Source organism: Poeciliopsis prolifica, unplaced genomic scaffold (assembly GCF_027474105.1).
Source record: "Poeciliopsis prolifica strain line A6 unplaced genomic scaffold, Auburn_PproV2 SCAFFOLD006, whole genome shotgun sequence".
In the NCBI taxonomy this organism is placed as follows: Eukaryota; Metazoa; Chordata; class Actinopteri; order Cyprinodontiformes; family Poeciliidae; genus Poeciliopsis; species Poeciliopsis prolifica.
The window spans coordinates 11,362,381-11,381,592 of NW_026562381.1; the positions used below are offsets into that span (position 1 = coordinate 11,362,381).

At 37.1% G+C, this 19,212-nt stretch overlaps 1 protein-coding gene across 1 annotated transcript; it reads left to right on the forward strand.

Moving 5' to 3' along the window:
- The first annotated feature begins 4,735 nt into the window (after positions 1-4,735).
- Positions 4,736-19,067, forward strand: LOC129360299 (xaa-Pro aminopeptidase 2-like). Its single transcript, XM_055030428.1, is given in 22 exon segments — positions 4,736-4,855; positions 5,836-5,891; positions 6,093-6,203; positions 6,306-6,369; positions 9,844-9,948; positions 10,284-10,370; positions 10,538-10,681; positions 11,525-11,626; positions 11,722-11,803; positions 12,434-12,635; positions 12,715-12,804; positions 12,879-12,988; positions 13,782-13,859; positions 14,258-14,329; positions 14,410-14,470; positions 15,267-15,336; positions 15,497-15,601; positions 16,765-16,824; positions 17,507-17,583; positions 17,672-17,761; positions 18,563-18,660; positions 18,662-19,067. Coding segments are annotated over 22 exon segments (2,010 nt in total). The 5' UTR covers positions 4,736-4,806; the 3' UTR covers positions 18,759-19,067.
- Positions 19,068-19,212: the final 145 nt, after the last annotated feature.

A 19,212-nucleotide genomic window follows, 5' to 3' on the forward strand; every position in this document is an offset into this window, starting at 1 on the left:
TACAAGTTTTTAAGTTAACTCTGCCATCACTCTTTCACAAAGAAAAACAAACATACATTTATTCATCAAAATGTAGAGAAATCTTAGTTTTTGTCATGTTCCAACAGTTACAGATCGTAAAATCCAAATCATGATATTACTATAGAAAATACATTGAGATGCAGTTTCTTACAGTTCTGAGCTGTTGAAGTGATGACTGCCAAAACATAAAAAATATATTAATATGGAAAACATTTTACACTATGTCCATTTTTAGTAAAACTCTGGTAACCACAGTTGCAGAGTATTTGAACAAAAATTACACAATGTATTAACTTTTTGAGTTGATCTTTTTTACAGTGTAGCTCTCTCCTGCAGCACAAACACATAAAACCAAAGAGTTTGTGCCAATAATAAAGACGTATCGGCTGCTTTTCTCATAAAAAGCAATAAAAATTAAAGGGAAAGTTGATTTTTACTCTGATTTTACCAAGCTGTCTTTGGTCAAATCAGATTTTCTGAATGGAGGATCTAATAGACTAAATCACAGTAAATGCCAACTTATCGCGAGTTTATAACAATAGCAACAAACTTTTGCAGTAATCCTCTCTACTCAACTAAAACGTTCTTCATATCTAAACCTGTAAAGCAAAAGCTGAGTTGTGTTAAACTTTATTATTTTCAAAAATGCACAGCTTTGTATCATTGTTGAGTTTTATCAAACATCATGAACAATCGAATCGCCACGATCAGAGACTTTAAACTTTGTGTTTAGATTATGTAATCTCTTTTACTGCTTCTCGTTGTCTTCCATATTCTCGTGTTATCAGTGAATTGTGTAACTTTATTGGCTCATATGGAGTTTTCATTGTACAGGGACAGATTTGGACAAATATTAACAGGTGCATTTCTTCTTGCCGTGGTTCAAAGTCTGAGTTTTTCTGATGCTTATAAAAAAAAAGACGATGCAGCAGAGAAAGACACAGAGAAACGTTTGTCTATCAGCTCAAAGCGATCATCTCCAATCCCTGTTAACGCCAGATGTCCACTAAAACAAAAACACACCAGGTTTCTATTATTGTTGTGATTACAGTGTTATGTTTTTTACATTTTGGAAATGATTATTCTTGAAAATAAAATCTTACCAAGGATTTCTTTGGTCTAGTTTCTGGAATAAATATCTTAAAACACTTGAAATAAGACAAAATTAACTTAATTGACTTCTCAGCAGGAAACATGAGCTGCTTTTTATTAGTTATTATCCTTTATTATAACTTATAATATGAGAAAACTGAATGAATTTGAAAAGTGAGACTTAAGGTCTCATTGGTTGAAAAAGATTTACCTCCAATTGTTCATAAATATTCAATATTTTGGTACTAAGTGAGTTTATTTACCATCCTCATTTTGTTTGTTAAATTTGTATTTATTTACATTTGTCTTGTAATAACTCCCCCATCACATTTAGTTCTGGCTTTCCTGTTCCTAATCTGTGTTTCACCTCAGTTATTTAATCAATTAAAATTCTCCAGCTGCTTTTATTTTCAGTGTTTTCACTGAAGTTGAAGAGGATTTTTCATGGGTTTTCCGGCTCCTGAAGGTCTTCCTGCAGCAGGAAGTGCCTGTGAGGTGCAGTTCACCGCTGCATTGATGATGAATGTCTGCAACACAGCGACTCATACTAAGAGGCTGTTTGAAAGGATTATTTACAGTACTGCAGCCGGGCAGCGCTACAAGCAGAATACAGATCATTTCACTGTGAATTATCAAGACTGCTTCTTAACATTTGTCACCATCTCTAATATTTGCATATTTTTAACAATTTTCTGCTCTATTTTTGCAGAAAACAACCCCAGTAAAAATATTCAGTGCCTTAAAAAGTATTTATTCTCCTCCCTTTTGTTTTTGTAGCATTTTGTCTTGTTATATCTATAAATTTATATTTTATTGCAGCATATATTTAAAGTATTGAGTTAACGTCAAAGTGACATCAAACCTGAAAGAATCCTCTATAAACGATAATAATGGATGTTTTCGGTTTAAAAATGTGCAGGATGTGGAAATGCATCTGGTTAATTTCTCCTCCAGCAAGAGGAGAAAAAAGAAAAGCAGAAAAGAGAAAGAAAGCAAGTGAAAAAAAACAGAAAAAGAAACAAAGGAAGGAAGAGAGAAAGAAACAGAGTAAAGGCAGAAATAAAGAGTAAAAGAAAGATTGAAAAAGCAAAAGGACTGAAAGAGCAAAAAGGAGAAAACAATCTTGTTTTTGGGAAGAGTCTGATTTTCCCCCTCTGTGTTTTTTGTTTTGTTTTTTTTGTTTGTTTGTGGATTTTCCAGCCTGCAGGTACTGCAGGTACTGCAGGTTCTGCCTGGATGTGGAGGAGGAAAAGTTTCTGGGTCAGGTTGGTATCAGGTGAACTCAACCAATCCTCCTCCAAATTCTCTGATTACCAAACCATGCAGATGTTTTCATTTTATTTTTAAAGTAATTAACTCAAATAAAATTCAATAAACTTTCTGCAAATGAATCATCTGAAAAAAGTCTAAACTTGTTTTTGCTTCTGGACGAAGGATAACAATCTTCAGCTCAGACTCCAGTTTGTTTTTGAGTCCCTCACTGAGCAGCGATTTGATTTGGACTTTATCATCCCGCCTGGTTCGGTCCAGACTTGCAGACATGTCTACGCCAGCAGTTATTCTCATTAATCTTCTCCGTTTTGACCAAATACGGTGGATAAAATGACAGATTCTTATGATGAAAAGCATTGTTTTTGTCTTAATAATTTAAGTAAATTCTTTCTTTGTATTTTGTGTTTTTGTTTTGTTGATTTGTTTGATATAAAGAAAGAATTTTTAAAAATCTCCATTTCACTTAAATGTATTTCTGTGTTGTGGAGCCAGTTTACTGTTGGTTTTGCTATTTACAGCATTTCCCTGTTTTGCTCCTTTTTCCTGTCATTGCAGCATTTTAATTATGACTGTAGCACTTTTTGTGATTGAAGGGTTTTAAATGTGCCTCCAGCATTTCTATGGTGATTGTAGCTTTTTTTTTTTGTAATTGCAGGATTTATTTGTTTGATTTTGTTTTGTTTGCAGGGTTGTTTTGTGTTTTTCTGTTGCACACTTGGCCTCGCCCCTCTGTGTCTCCTCCCACTTTCCCAGTTTCTTTTCTTTGAATTTGCCAGTGGCGTATTTATGCTTTCATATGTGGGCTAGTTACACTGTACACACAAACAACCTAAAACAACAGAGTGGATGCACAGCAAGGTCACATTTTGCTGGAGCTAAAAGCTGACTTTGATGACATTAATGGACCGCCGTCGCTCCTTTTTAAAGGTTCTGCCTGAAACCTTTGGGCCCGACTCCATCTGGTCTCTCACTCCACTTGGCCTTTTATTCTCTTAATGCTCTGACTCTCGTTCCTCTGGGGGTTTAAAACAGATCCAAACTGAGCTGCATCTGATTAGATGAAGCCTTATAAACGTAGAGTTGTGTGGCATGCGTGATGATTATAATCAGATGTTTTGGTCTCTTTCCACATAATAAGATGTCTAACTTTAGTGTCTGGGTCTCATGACGTCTAAAAATAGCTCTGTGAGAAGAAACAAGTCAAACCTGGAGGTTTTTCAAATTTTTTAAATTAGATTTTCTCATTTCTAACAGAGAAAACAGTCAGGAAGACAACAGCTTGCTGGTCTATAGCTCTGCCAGGTTTTGAAGAAATCTTCAAAGCTGGTGAGTCTCAGAGCAACACAGAGTTGCCACCTCATAAAAAACAACATCGGGTCGATTCAGTCACATGTGGGACAGTAGGAGCGTAAATCTGGAGCTCCACATTAATAAACCAGGAGCAGCAGCCTGCAGGTGAAGCTCTGCAGCTACTTGGATCTCTGATTTTATTTGCTCTATGTAACTTTTGTCAAGAAGAATTAACATTTACAGCATCAGTCAACAAAATGCATCATGAAGAGAAAAAAAAGTATGAAAACCATAAAAAAGGACAACTTATAGTCCAGAAAATATGGTAAATCAAATGTAAAGCTATTACAACTGCACTGTTGATTTATCATATTTTACTTGTTTTTCCCAGATTGTTTGAAGGCAGAGTAAATTTATGTAAACTTCTTAATTTCAAGAAATTAAATGAAATCTATCTCTTATTATTCAGACAATTAGCCAAAAATATGTCATTTGAAATATGTAATTTACTTTAGTAACGTTTTGGAAAAAGTTAATCATTTTTACTACACTGTAGTTTAAAATCTCTGTGTGCATTTTTACTGAATGAAGAACAAACTTTATGTTCAACAAGGCCAATAAAGTCAAACTTGTTTTAAACAAAAATTCTTAAACAGAAACAGTTATTTTTTAAAACAGCATTTTAATTTATGAAAATACACAATAAATGTACCAAAACTTCTTCTTCTGAAGAAATTTTAAAATTCTCTCTCTTGTTATTTAGACAATATAAAAAATATAATTCTGGTTCTCTGACCAAAAAGAAAACCTTGTGTATTTTCATGCATGTAAGTTTCTAATTTTAAGTGTCAATAAATAATGTTTGACTAGGGAAACTGGATGACTGGTCACAGTGACACAGAGTTATTCTTAAAATCCGCTCTCTGCTCATGAGTCCTGCAAGACGGGCCACAGGGAGAGCAGATATTGAGTGGCAGTGAGGAAGAGGAGGAGCAGGAGGAGGGAGAGAGAGGGCGGCTCTCCACACACACACACACACACAGTTACTCACAACATCGCCGGCGCTCCTCATCACATAACCTGCATGCTCATCAGGTCGGCCGGCAGTCTGAGAGCCGTGTGCAGCTGAAGATGCCCTCCTCTGCGTGGCTGTGGGCGGCTTCTGTGGTCGCACTGACCGGTAAAGAGTTTGTCTTCTTTTCTGCTGCTGCTGCTGCTGTAACGTTCGAGCTAACAAAACAGGTTTACAGTTTTAGAAAAATGCTGAGCTGTCTTGTAGAATTGCAGTTTGATTTCCCTTGATTCTGACTGATTGATGAGAAACGTTTCAAAGAAATATGTTAGAAAATTTTTACTCCGTCTTCATGTTCCTGCAGTTTGTCATTTCTGCATATGAACAAATAGATAACAGAAAACCTTTGAGTTGTCTTCCAGAATTGGACTCTTATGAGCACAAAAAGTCAGATAAAGAGAAATCAATCTTGCACAGATGCAAACCTCTATGCACCATAAGTCTGAAACAAACTTCCAGAAAACTGCAAAACAGCTGAAACACAGACTTCCTTTAAATCAATGCTGAAAACCTATTTGTTTAGAGTTGCTTTATAGCCATAATCATGGAACATTTACAGATATTTTTTATGTGTTTTGATGATTTTGATTATGAAATTCGACAAAACGTACTGTTTATTACTGGTTTCTCAATTGGTAACTTTTTATTTTGTGTATTTATGATGTAAAGAGCTCATTGTTTCTGAAATCTGCTTGACTGATGGAGATGTTTAAAAAACACAATTCAGCAGAGTAAGCTACAACATTTGTAACTTTTCCTGTCTTTTTTCTCCGTCTTCATAATCTTGCAGTTTGTCTTTCAGAGCCGCTACATTTGAACAAATAGATAAGAGAAAACTTGTTTGTTGTTGCAGAACTGTGCTCTGATTTCCATTTATTCTGACTTTTTGTGCTCATAAATCTTCAGCTTTGACTCGTTACCTGCACAGACACAAACCTCTGCACCAGAAATCTGGAACAAACTTCCAGAAAACTGTCAAACAGCTGAAACACTGAGAACCTTTCGGTCAATGCTGATCTAATTGTTTAGAGCTGCTTTTGAGTCAGGATCTGTAATCTTCTTTTTGCTCTGTTTTCATATGTTTTCAGGTTTCTGCGCTGCTGCATATGAACGAACCGAGAGGAACTGCTCTCTGACTCCACCGGTGAGACTCAGCAGTAAACAACAAACTACAGTTTTCCATAAAACAGTTACAACTTTGCCCTCAGTGGATTCACCCAGCGTTAATGATTACAGAAGATGATAGAGAAGGAGATAATTCAGCAGCTTGCTGGGTTTAATGAAATGTGAAGATTTTCTTTTGCTTTGTGAGCACCTCATCGTTCTTCCTGTCTGTTTGTTGCAGTATCTCCCCAGCACAGCAGTAAATACTTCTATCCAGCTGCAGGAGCTGCGAGCCCAAATGCTGCCCCTGAACGTCTCTGCCTACATCATTCCTGGCACTGATGCTCACCTGGTACATCTGCCGCCTGTCATAATTAATCCACATGGGTTTAAAGTCCTTGTTTGCTTTTGTGTGGTTTTAATTTGCAGCTTGTTTTTTGGTTCATTCTGTCAGAGTGAATACATCGCCCCACGTGACGCCAGGATGGCCTTTATGACTGGTTTTACAGGCTCTGCAGGTACAATCTTCCTCCTCCTCGTCCTCTTCATCCTCCTCCTCATCCGAGCTCCTCTGCTTTCATCCCACATCCTCACCAACTCGTCGTTCATTTTGTTTTCAGCGCTTTCACCCGCTGTTTAATTGCATCCTCTCATTCATGGTGACTGTCCTCGCAGAGTAACCTGCCTGCTGATGTATCAGGCTGGTCACAGAAAAGGCTTTTACTAATTGGATTTATATGGAAATCCAATTAGTAAAAGTAACAATTATAGCAGTAATCAATCAATCGATTATTTTCACAATTAATTGATTAGTCAAATGAAAAAATTATTTGCATGCGTATATTTTTCATACACATGTAAATAAATAACTCACCTGATTACATTTTTAAATAAGTAAATAAACATTTTAAAATACAATAACAGCTTTTCTTTAGTGAATGCTTATCATTTGTAGCAAAGGATGCATCAACAGCTTTCTGCTTCACATCAACACAGTGAAGGGCTGATGTGGTGATTATTGTTCAGATTAATTGATTAATAATTAGATATGCTTTTTAAGATTTTTTAACCAGGTGAAGCTAAACCTGCCACTTCAGGTCTTCTGGGTTGAGGACATTTACAGAGAGAGATATTATTTTTTAACCTAAATGTAAAATGGTGATATTTTTGTACAGTTTTGGCTTAATTACTTCTCTGAATATATGTTGTTCACTCAGTAAGTGGCCTTTTTGATTTGAGTTAACCATTAATTACTAAATCAGTTGACAATTATTTAAATAATCAATAAATTTTAATTAATTCAATTAATCGTTTCAGTCCAAGCGTAAATTTGAGGTTTTATACCTGAACACGCTGCTGCAAAGCTGCACAAAATGTGTGGAAAATGAATCTATTTCAGTGGTTTACTCAGCTGTTGGTACCACATTAAATATGATCTCACCATTTTATTTAGTACATCTGTTCTGTTGCTTTTTATCACAAATTGCAGCCTGGTTGTTGTTGCCAGATGGGCTTGGTTGAGTATGTCACAATCTGCTGATGTAATAGCAGGGTAATTTAAAGCACAACCATCCCTCAGATGTACAGAAAAATATCTGAACCAGAGAAAATATCTGGTGAGAGGTGGGTATTTGGACAAAAAATGCCTTGTTGACATTAAATGTCAAAGGAGAATGAGCTCAAAGTTAGTTAGAAAGGAAACTTGAGGCCAGTTGAAACTGTAGTTTGTAAAAACGTTGCCTGTTTTATTGAGCTTTGGTTTTTGTTGCAGCTGTCAGATGGCAGAGTCAAAATTTGGCATAAACAACAAGCATGTTTTTATTTCTCTGTGTGTCAGGGTTTTTGTAATGTTCTGGGGCTTAGAGTTCAATTTGGATCAAAAATACAACATGTGTCACAGTTTTTGCTGGTGTTGTTTGCAGAGTTGGGTAGTAACTAGTTACATTTCATCCATTTTCTGAGCACCCTTCACCCTAACGGGGTCGGGAGGTGCTGTGCCTCTCCAGCTGCGTTCCGGGCGAGAGGCGGGGTCACCCTGGACAGGTCGCCAGTCTGTCGCATAACTAGTTACATTTAATCAATCAAATTTACTTCTAGGAGTATTTTTACTGCCCTGTGCTTTTTACTTTGACTTAAGGAATTTTATTATAAAGTATTGCTACTTTTACCTGAGTAAAATTTCTGGAATCTCCACTGAAAGAAAAACAAACATGTTTCAACCAAAAATTCACCACACACCTACAGTTTTTTATTGAAAGAAACTGGAATAAAAAAATCTCTTGCCTGATTTTTTTTTTTTTACTCATTTGAGTTATGTTTGTTTTGGTTCCTAAAATATTTTAAATTTCCACATAATTTTAAATGGTTGGTGTTTTGATCAAAGACTTTTTTAGTCTCACTTAAGTAATTTCTTGGACAGTAACTTTTCACCTTTACTTGAGTAAATTAATGTGTAAGTAGTGCTACTCTTACTTGAGTACAATTTTTGGGTCCTCTACCCACCTCTGCGCTGTCAAACAAATTAAACCCTTGGAAAAACCTGTTCCCCTCCTCACCTGAGGTGGCGCTGCACCAAGAACGACTAAAGAAACAACACAAACCCTCACAAGAAGGCACTCAGTGCAACTTCCTTCTTCATAAAATGTGAACAAAAAGTAGCGTCAGGATTGATCAGTTGTAGGATTTCTATTTTGACCAGAAGCTAGTTCTTCTTCTAGCTCATTTGTTTTGGTTGTATTTACCCAGAATGCCCTGCGCTGTAGTCCACTTCCTGCTTCTGAGCGCTTGGCGTTTCACCACAAGTTCAGAGTTCAACCTGTGGTGAAACAGGGGGTTTGAGTTGTGGATTTACGATAATCAATCCTGCAACAACTTTATGAAGCTGTCATGTAAACTCGGATAAATGTTTCCAACATTTTCTAAAATATTTAATGCAAACTGTGGATCCAACCTGGTATTAGTAAGATCTACTTTACAAAGTTGGAGAATAAATGCCACACTTCCTTTCTGTTTTTCAGGGCACATATTTAAAAAGTTATATTTTCTTTAGAGTTTTTCTATGAGCTCTGACTCTTTTTTTCCACTTATGTTTTCTGACCATTTCCAATTAGTTTCTTTCCTGAGCCATGTAACATCCATCAATACGGCATGAAAAAGTAATTGAACCACTGTCATCTCTGCACATCAATTTAGACTTGCAGCCTGTTACAAGAACAGTTTTCCCATTACTTTCGCTAATCCCTTGCAAAATCCCAAAGATTTAAAGGAAACCTATTATGTAAAGTTCATATTTTGCATGTTTTTGTTCTGCTACTTCTAAAAACAGCTCAAGGACTTAAAAACACCACCCAGCTGTTTTATTGTATCTAGAAAACAAGCTGTTCAAAAGCCTCCCCATTGTTGAGTCATAATCAGTGGGCACTGCGTTGTTACCTAGCAACACAAGCTGAATTCTAACACATTTGGTCAGCTGGTTTAACCGCTGTATGTGCTGCACAATGGCTGCAGAAAAAAACAAGAGTTTTGTTATTGACTTACCATTCAGAAACCACTTGCTGCATTCTTGCTTCTTATGCAGGAGGCTTTACTGATGCTTTTCAAAGATATATGGTTTTATAATTGCGCATCTGTTTTCAGCCATATTCACATGCGAGTGTAAATGTTGAAGGAGGGGCATGGCCAGCCAAAATGTGATGAACATGTGTTGTGATGCCCAAAGGCTTCATCTGTCACCTCTAAAGACCAGAAAACTGCAGGCAGAACAGTTCAAGTACCTTGATGTCGTGTTTGACACAAAAGTGAACTGTCTTGAACAATTTTGGATGAAAGGAAGGATAATTAATGCCACTTCAAGAACATCTGGGACCTTGCAACTTGCATTTAAAGAGCTCAAGGATGGTTTTTCACATACAGTATGAAGTTTGATATTTATAGTTTTAGGTAATCAAACACCGACCACCTCATAGTGCAGCTGTTGTCCCACATTTTTCCAGGCACTGCTGTTGTCACTCAGACCAAGGCGGCTCTGTGGACAGACAGCCGCTACTGGGTCCAAGCTGAGAGACAGATGGACTGCAACTGGGAGCTGCAGAAAGATGGTACGGGTGACTGCACCGCCCTGATGGCAGGGCTGCACACATGCATTCGTTTTAAATTGTTGTGGTGTGTTTTAATTTATCTTTTCAAAAATAGTCTTTCAAGGATTCAACATGTCATTATGAGGGTTTTATAATGAAAACGCTCCCATTAACAAAGCTTGTTTTCTCATGCAACATTGCTTTTTCCACATTTTACCCAAGAGCAAATATTTCATCGTTTCATAGTTTTTCTAGAGGATAAGGCTCATGAATTTCACAGGTTTACATATATATATATATCTGTTTTTGTCCATATTTTGTGATGTCAGTGATAAACGTTTGCTTTGTTGTTTCAGTTTCCATCATCAGTGTGGCGGAGTGGCTCATCTCAGAGGTACCAGCAGGAGGCAACATCGGTTTTGATCCCTTCCTCTTCTCCCTCAGTGAGTTTTCACCCTACTTACCTCACCTGTTAGTCCATTTTAACATCAATAAAGCACCAAGTTGATAGAACATATTGAAAGGGACCCCAGACCCGACGCCATTCGGACTGTTTACTTGAGATTGATTGTGTTTAATGGCCGTATTTTCCTGCAATTTGCTCCATTAGAGACTCAAGAGAACTACGCCATGAGTCTGGAGTCCAGCAATCGAATCCTAAAGTCCATTCCTGTCAACCTGGTTGACCAGGTGTGGAAAGACAGACCTCAAATCCCAGCAGAGAGTCTCACCCGTCTGCCTGATAGGGTCATACGTAAGTCCTCAAACAACCATAAAGACTGTGTTTGTGTATTCTACGGTTGGCTGGCAGATCGAATACTAACTCAGAAGGACTAGAGAAGCCAGGAAGTTGTCTCAGTGTTGGTCTTATTAGACTTTATGGCTGCGGATTAGAAAAATGGACCAAATGGAGGGCACCATAAACCTAATGGTCTGTACATTTAACTGGAAAAATCATTCTGTGCATGGCTTTAAGAGCATGCACATAATGATGCATGCTCTTTCTTATCCTGACAGACAGGATAAGAAAGCTGGCTCTTATATTCTTGGCAGACTGGATGGAGCCCATTAACTAATGAAGAACAAGAAGATGACTTGAATGTCAAACAAGCAGGAAGGAACAAAAACACACAAATGTGTTTTTATTCTCAGAAGATAAACTACATTTACAGGAAAATGTATTTAGATTGATTCAACTAAAAAAGTTGACCCAACTGAACCAGTTTTCTTCATCTTTAGCAGTGGCTTCTTTTCTCCCAAAACTTTATTTATTTTTTAACTAATGATAAAATAAAACACCACTTTTTCAAATAAAATTATATATACATCTTATGTTGGATTTCTCCACCAGCTGCAGAATTTCACTTTGGATAACTCAATAAAACTTTTTTTGTATCCATTAATTTGAAATATTACCAAAGATTCTTGGTTTGATTTAGGTTTAGACTTTGACTGGTCCAATTTCAAGGCGCTAAGCAACAAATTCTAATTTCTTCTAAGTGACATAACAACTGAAGATAACAGTAACTTGATTGTGGTATAAAATGGCTGAAAAACACAGTACTGCTCCTTTAAAGTGAAATGTTTGACCTCTCAGAAAGGACGTGGCAGGATAAGGTGGAGCAGATACGGAGTCTGATGACGACAAATCCATACCAACCCACAGCTCTTCTGCTCTCAGCTCTGGATGAAACAGCATGTGAGGAAAATCTGGTGCTTTGTCAAACTAATAAATCATAGAAACAGTTTGGAAAGAAATTAAAGTCAATGATGATGTTTGTTTTTATTTTTCAGGGCTCTTTAATTTACGTGGAAACGACATTCCCTACAATCCTTTCTTCTACTCCTACACACTTCTAACTTTAGATGAGATCTGGTCAGTCATTCACTGTTTATGTCTATTTATTGATCAACTAATTATTTATTGACACATTGCAGCATTATGTCACGAGATCCCAGCCCCAGCTTCCTGCTATAGGCCATGACTAGCATTGGTTTGAACCGTGGAGTTATCAACTTAACACGCTAAATCTAAAATATACGCCTGATATGTAAAAGTAAAAGAGACACACTGCTTTACTACTAGTGCTCAACACTCCCACAGAGAAATAAAATTTTAATTAAAAATAGCAGCTATGCTACTTCAGTTATGCTAGCTTGACTTTGACAACATTAACATGTAGATGTGCAGCGGGATTGAGTGTTTTGGTTAAAAAAGGCGACCGACTCGGACAGCTCATCATTAGATTGAGTTTAAATTAGCCAATCAATCACAGCTGTGTTATATTAGCTATAGCTGCAGTAGCTAGTCTACTACAGTGATCACTTATGAAAAATCACAAAATAAACATCAAGACTAAAAACATAAAGCTGTTTTTGCCCTTCACCGTTGTCTGCATGCACGACATTTCCAATGACATGCATATTTTTCAAGTGTTCCACCAGAAACCCAACAAAACGCCCTGCTGTCCTGCATGTGAGCATGTTGCTGTTTGTCCTGCTGCAGGCTGTTCGTCCACACAAACAGAGTGACTGAGGAGCTGAAGGCCTATCTCAGTGCGTCCTGCACCGGTTCCCTCTGCGTGCAGCTGAAAAGTTACGACTCTGTTCGTGAAAATCTGATGACCTACGTCGCTCAGTCTGACGTTAAAGTGTGGATTGGTACAGAATACACAAACTATGCTCTTTATGAGCTCATAACACCTCAGGTATGCTGATCATTTCAAAAAGTGCAGCTCATTTGTAATAAATAATTTAAATTAATGACTGTTTGTTTGTCTAATATAGGACAAACTAATTACATCCTCCTATTCTCCTGTGCTGACAACTAAAGCTGTGAAAGACGAGACCGAGGAACGAATACTGAGGGAAGCTCATGTACGTCCCAATCACAGGCAGATTCAAATTTACCACCTAAAAAAAAAACAGACCCAAACTTTCACTTTGTTCAGGTGAGGGATGCGGTTGCAGTCATCCAGTTGCTGATGTGGCTGGAAAAGGTCGTCCCAGAAGGGAACGTGACGGAGCTGAGAGCTGCAGAATATGTAAATCACTGTCGCAGGTGAGTCAACAAACTGAGTTACAACCAGATGTTTGCAGAAGAAGACTGTTAGCCTAAACCAACATTAACTTTTCAATTCAGTCCAGGTTAAGTTTCGTTTATTTATGTAGCTCCAATCCACAGGAAATGTTTTTATTTCACTTTATGCAAAGATGTTTCACGTTAAAGAAAAACTATGATGGAAAATTTGCAATTAGCTCGATTTTTACTTCCATTTGAGTCTGAACTGCTTCTCAAAACAGCTCAACAGCTTAAAACCAGCCGATAGATCACCTTTTAATCACAGACATTTGTATTGATCCTACTTATCAATCATTAGTACTTTCTATCTTCACAAAACCACCACAGCCAAACTGAATGCCAGATTATATGTAGTTTATATGGAGATGAAAATAATAATTAGATGAAACATAAAGCCAAGAGCTGAAATAACAGCAAATAATACAAGTTGGAGAAGAAAGGAAGTGAGTAAAAGTGATCAATTTGTCCTTTAGCTCATAGAATGAGGAACCATGGAGGTTAGTCAGGGTGTCCATGATTATTTCCTTTTGCTCAATAACAAAGTATTGTATATGAAAAGCTTTCTCATTATTCTGTGATTTAACAAGCAGATATAAAATGTTTTTAACCAAAACAGAAAAGTTCAGTCTGATTTAATGGCAAAGAAGGTAGTATTCTTACATGTTTGTGCATAATTGCCTTGTAACAAGTGTGAATGCACAACTTTACTCTGTAGTATTAATAAAGTATTTATAAAAGTACTTTGGAGTCACAGCTAATATCAACGTTGCAGCAAACAGAAGGACAACAGAGGCCCGAGCTTTGAGACGATCTCTGCAAGCGGCCCAAACGCTGCTCTTGCCCACTACAGGTGAGACGCCGTCTTCTTTCTGATGTTTTCATTTTTAATGAGGCCTTTCTTCTTAAAATGCTCAAAGTTTTTATGAGGCTTTATGTTGTTTGAGCAACTTCACCATATGCAGCTTGTCACAGGTATAAAGTCAAACATTCGTCTCGCAGCTAAATTTACCTTTTTTATTAAACCACCTGAAAGTGTAACGGACAAACAACCACCAACTGCTCTGATGTCTAAAACCAATTAAAAAGAAAATTTCTTAGTTTAAACTTTCAGAACTGATTTCTAGAGAAATCAGCAACGCCTGATGTATTTTCCTTTCTTATTAAAAACAGCTTTAAAAACATTTCTGTTGTATTTTAACAGTAAACACTATTTCACCAGTATCACTTCCTGTATTTGTTTTTTTTCAGTCCGTCAGAAGAAACCAGCAGAAGGCTGACGGTTGATGAGATGTTCTTGGTTGACTCCGGCGGTCAGTATCTGTGAGTAAATCCGTTCTCCTCCAGTTTCACTTCACGTCTCGTGAGCAAAAATGAGTCACGGCGTTTCTCACTACTCTCAGAGACGGGACCACTGACATCACCCGCACGGTTCACTGGGGGACGCCCACAGATATGCAGAAGGTGACATTTACATTAAACAGCCTCTTATTGCACTCAAAAAATGAATCACTGACTCGACATATTCTTTCAATGAGTTCCATGTTACTCTACAAAATTAAGAAGATTAGATACTCATTTCATTTGCATAACTGACTTAATGTAATTATTATTTTCAGTAAGTAAATATTTAATATTGATGAAAAAGGATTAGATCCACTGGCAGATTATTTCACTTATAACAAGACATTTTGTCCCTTGTTATAAGTGAAATAATCTGACAGTGGAACTAGTACTTATAAACCAATATTGAAGAGTTATTGACTTAAAATATGCTCCTATATCTTACTAAAGAGTTACTTATAAGTTATATTTGTCTTCATCTTCACTGAGCTCTTTGCATTAGAAACCAGACAAAAATTACTTTGTAAGATTTTGTGCTTTTGCAGTGCACATAATTGTACTTTATTAGTTGAAAGCAAAAATGGTAATAATGTGAGTTTATGACCTTATGACGTTATGTTTAACTAAAATGAAATTAATGATTCACCTCAGATTGACAGCTAAAAGAGAAGCTAAATGAACTAGCGATACTTTTGTCAGCTTGTCTAATGCGTACATTCAGTGAACTTATTTAGCATTATTTTCACTCATAATGTACGAATTATCTCACTCTGAACACTAACATTTTTAATTCAACTAATGTTACTCTAGTTAAGTTAACTAAGTTCAAATTTGTCAACAGTTTCCACACAAATGAATAAAGTAGGTCCAGTGTAATTTTTTGTCTTTGTGTTTGAAAACTGTTTTTCCTCTGCAGGAGGCGTTCACTCGAGTTCTCATGGGAAACATTGAAATATCTCAAACTGTTTTTCCATCAGGGACAAGCGGTGAGTGGGAAACTCTGGAGCACATTTTGAGTTGGATTTACTCTTCCCGGTCCCTGAAATGTGTTCTTATGTCACCACTAGAGGGCTCTCTTCCTCATGTCCTGTTGAGAAGATTGCACTCCTGTTTCTGATCAGTCAAAGGCCTTCTGTGTCTCCACAGGGGTGCGCATAGAGATGCTGGGCCGCCGGGCTCTGTGGGAGGTGGGCCTGAACTACGGCCACGGCACCGGTCACGGAGTGGGGAACTACTTTGGAGTTCATGAGTGTAAGGTTTTCTAAAGGCAATACAAGCACTGTTATGACATTTTTTGCAGAAAATCATTCTGATAATGAGGTCTTAGTTTTCTCTTAGTTTGCTTGTAGTGGTCTGTAATACAGACCGCTTGTAATACAGAGCGGTCTGTATTGTGGTCTGTATTACAGACCACTACAAGAGATCTTTCCTGCCAACAGCCATCACTACGTACGCTGACTCTTTGAAGAGTTTGAGTTAATGAGTTACAACATCATTTATTTTCCCTGTGGGAGCAATAAAATATTTCTGAATTTTATTTGAATTGAACAAGAATTCAGAAAGTGGTTTCTGGATGGGAAGTCAACAAGAAAACTCTTCACATACGAAGCGCATAGGGCATACTTATTGCCCTAAAAAGGCAATAAGTTAATAAGTTTTCTTTTTTTTATCCCTTGGCCTGTTCTTCGAAGCAGTAGAAACCCAAATGGAAGCACAAAAACATCTGAATAGGTTCCCTTTAAATACTTGCTGCCACAGAAACACTAATATATATTTAAATGTATCTAATTTGATTACCAAATCTAGGAGAGTTTTCAATAAGTTGAATAACTGGGGCATTACAAAACCTGGCAAACATCGGACGCGTGTGAACAAACATTTCATTTTGCAATTCAACCACTTGTGATGTGGTTTATGTCACTCGATGCCCACATCAGCTGAAGTAAATAAGCCACAGTGTGTCGGCAACAAAGGAGAATATTAAAGCGCTGTGACAAAGTATTTACCACCCCAGTCCCAGAGATTTCCTCTGCTTTTGCTTCATTTGTTCCTGGTAAATATAATAAATAAATGATTCTGTAATACAAAGATAACCAGAGTAAATAAAAATGTAGCGATTAGGTGGAAAAAACATGTAGAGGTGGAGAAAAACTAAGCAGCAAAGAAACCCTAAAACTCCTCCAAGTAGAGTCTTTGCAGAAGGAGTGTTTTTTTTTTCTGTCCTATTTCAGTCACTCCTTTGAGAAACAATTTATTCAGACTGCAGAAAAATATATGTTCAAAAAATCATATTCAGGTTCTGGTTAATCATAAGGAAACAGAATTAAAGTGTTTGTAGATATGTTTGTAGGTTTGCTTCCACTGTTTTTCCTGCTTTGTGTAATATTTTCTGTTTTATTCTGACGTGTTTTCAGGGCCGGTTGGATTTCAGAGCAACAACATTCCCTTTAAAGCTGGCATGTTCACATCTATCGGTGAGCTCTTTGTGAATTCATCAACCTCTCAGGATTACGCAGAATCAGTTTGTGGACTCCAATAAACTTAATTAAAATCATTTAATGAACTATAAACATGTCTGAAATGAGGGAGGCTTAAGTAACATTTTATTGCCAAAGATAATCTGATTATGTACAAAACTCGATGGCTGATGAATAAACAAATTTGCACATACACTGAAAAAACACAAAATCTAACCAAGTATTTTTGTCTGGTTTTTAGTGCAAATATCTTAGTTCACTTGAAATAAGACAAAACTAACCTAAAAGTGACTTTTCAGCAAGATATTGGAGCTTCTTTAAAGTCAATAATTCCTTAATATTAATTTAAAAAGTACTAGTTCCACCAGAAGATCAATATACTTAGAAACAAGATATTTTTGAAGTTGCAAGTTAAAATAATCTGCCAGTGGAACTCTTACTTTTTCATACATTTAAGGAATTAATGACATAAAATAATCTTGTGTTTCTTGTTGAAAAGTTATTTGGACTTATTTCAAGTGTTGTAAGATATTTGGACAAGAAACTAAACAAAAATTAGTTGGTAAAATTTTGTGCTTTTGCAGAATCACTGAAATGCAAAGCCAGAAAATGGCTCTAGGTGATTAAACGCTTTTTTAAATATGTATATATTTCTATTTCTGTTTCCTTTTGGTTGCAGAACCTGGATATTACAAAGAGAATGACTTTGGCATTCGGATTGAAGACATCGCTGTGACCGTTCCGGTTCCTACGAAGGTAGAGACCAAACAGAAAGCTGTAGCCTATCAGTGGTAAAATGTTTCTCATAGTTACTTTACCACTAACAGACCTTTCTGTCTCTCAGTTTGGCCATAACTTCCTGACATTTGACACTGTCTCTCTGGTGCCATATGACAGAAAACTCATCGACACTTCGCTCCTCAGTGCAAAGCAGGTGAGGAATCTTTTGCAGAAGCGATCTCTGAATTACAAAACACTAGGCAGATGCAGATTCATGAACTATAACGATCTTCCATCAGTTTCCTGTTTTAAGTTGTAAATACCTCTGGGACGTTCGATAGTGTGACACAGACCCTGTCTTTCCCCTTCCTGCAGCATTGGTTCTAGCTTCCTCTTAAAATCCCCTCTCACTCTTGTGGTTGAAGCGTCTCTGCAGCTCTGAGATCAAAACAACACAAAAGAAAACAAAACCACGTGTGAAGCAAACTTCTATGTTTTTGTTTCTTTTCTTTCAAAGATATTTCAATGTATTGTTTTAATTGATTTATGTTTTTACAGATATATAAGGTATCTTAAATCCCATCTTTTAGTTTTTTTAAATATATTTTTAACCCTCTCCAGGCAGGTGTTGCAGCAGGGCATTCTGGGTTAATACAACCAAAACAAACTCAAGAGTCCAGCATTAGCAGGAAAAATGTCTCTTGGTCTTTTACCAAAGATAGGAGAAACCTTACAACCAGTAAAATCTGACGCCGCTTCACTTTTGTTTACATTTTGTGAAGAAGGAAGTTTCGCTCAGTGTCATGTTGTTTCATTCAGTAGTTTTTGGTGCAGCACCATCACAGGTGAGGAGGGGAACAGGTTTTTCAAAAGATTTGATGCAGTGCAGTGCGAAAGCAAACTGCATCAGCTGAAAATGTGGCAAATGTTGCAGTTTTGGTTCCAATTAAACCGAGTCCATCAGACTATCGGTGAAAACACCTTTAATAATCTATGTGTGTATTTCCATCTCCAGCTGCTGTGGCTGAATAATTACTATGAGATGATTCGTCTGCTGGTGGGCTCTGAGCTGGACGAGCAGGGGCTGCAGGAGGAGAAGGACTGGATGCTGAGACACCCAGCCTTTCACCGAGGCTGGATCCTCCGCCTCCATCTGTTCCTCCTCCCTGACTCTCATCGCTCTGGTTTTTGCTCTGCACAACATCATCTGAGCGTCTCCTCCCGCCGCACTCCTCAGCAGACTTGCACTCAAAAGTTACCCCTATGCAGTCTCTACCGAGCAGCTACACCAGGTTGACAGATGCACAAAAAATTATAATTTTTTAATTTAAAATTGTAAGATATATTTAATAATTTAAAATACGTGAGCAAATATAGGATTTTTTGTGTGTGTTTTTTAATACTTAAATGATATTTTGTGATTTTCTTTTTTGATGTTATAGTTTGAGGTTTTGAACTGGGCATTTGTATGACCAACTAATATCATGTATATTGTAATAAAGTGTCACACTTTGAAACAATGACGACTGATGAAGTTGTTGCTGATTGTTGCTGATTGTTCTCATGTGACGTTGCACTTCCCATTGCAATGGAGTTGCTATTGCAACAACAAACAAGCCAAGCTGAGAACTAGCTTTAGCTTAGTTTCTGTCGAACTTATAAATA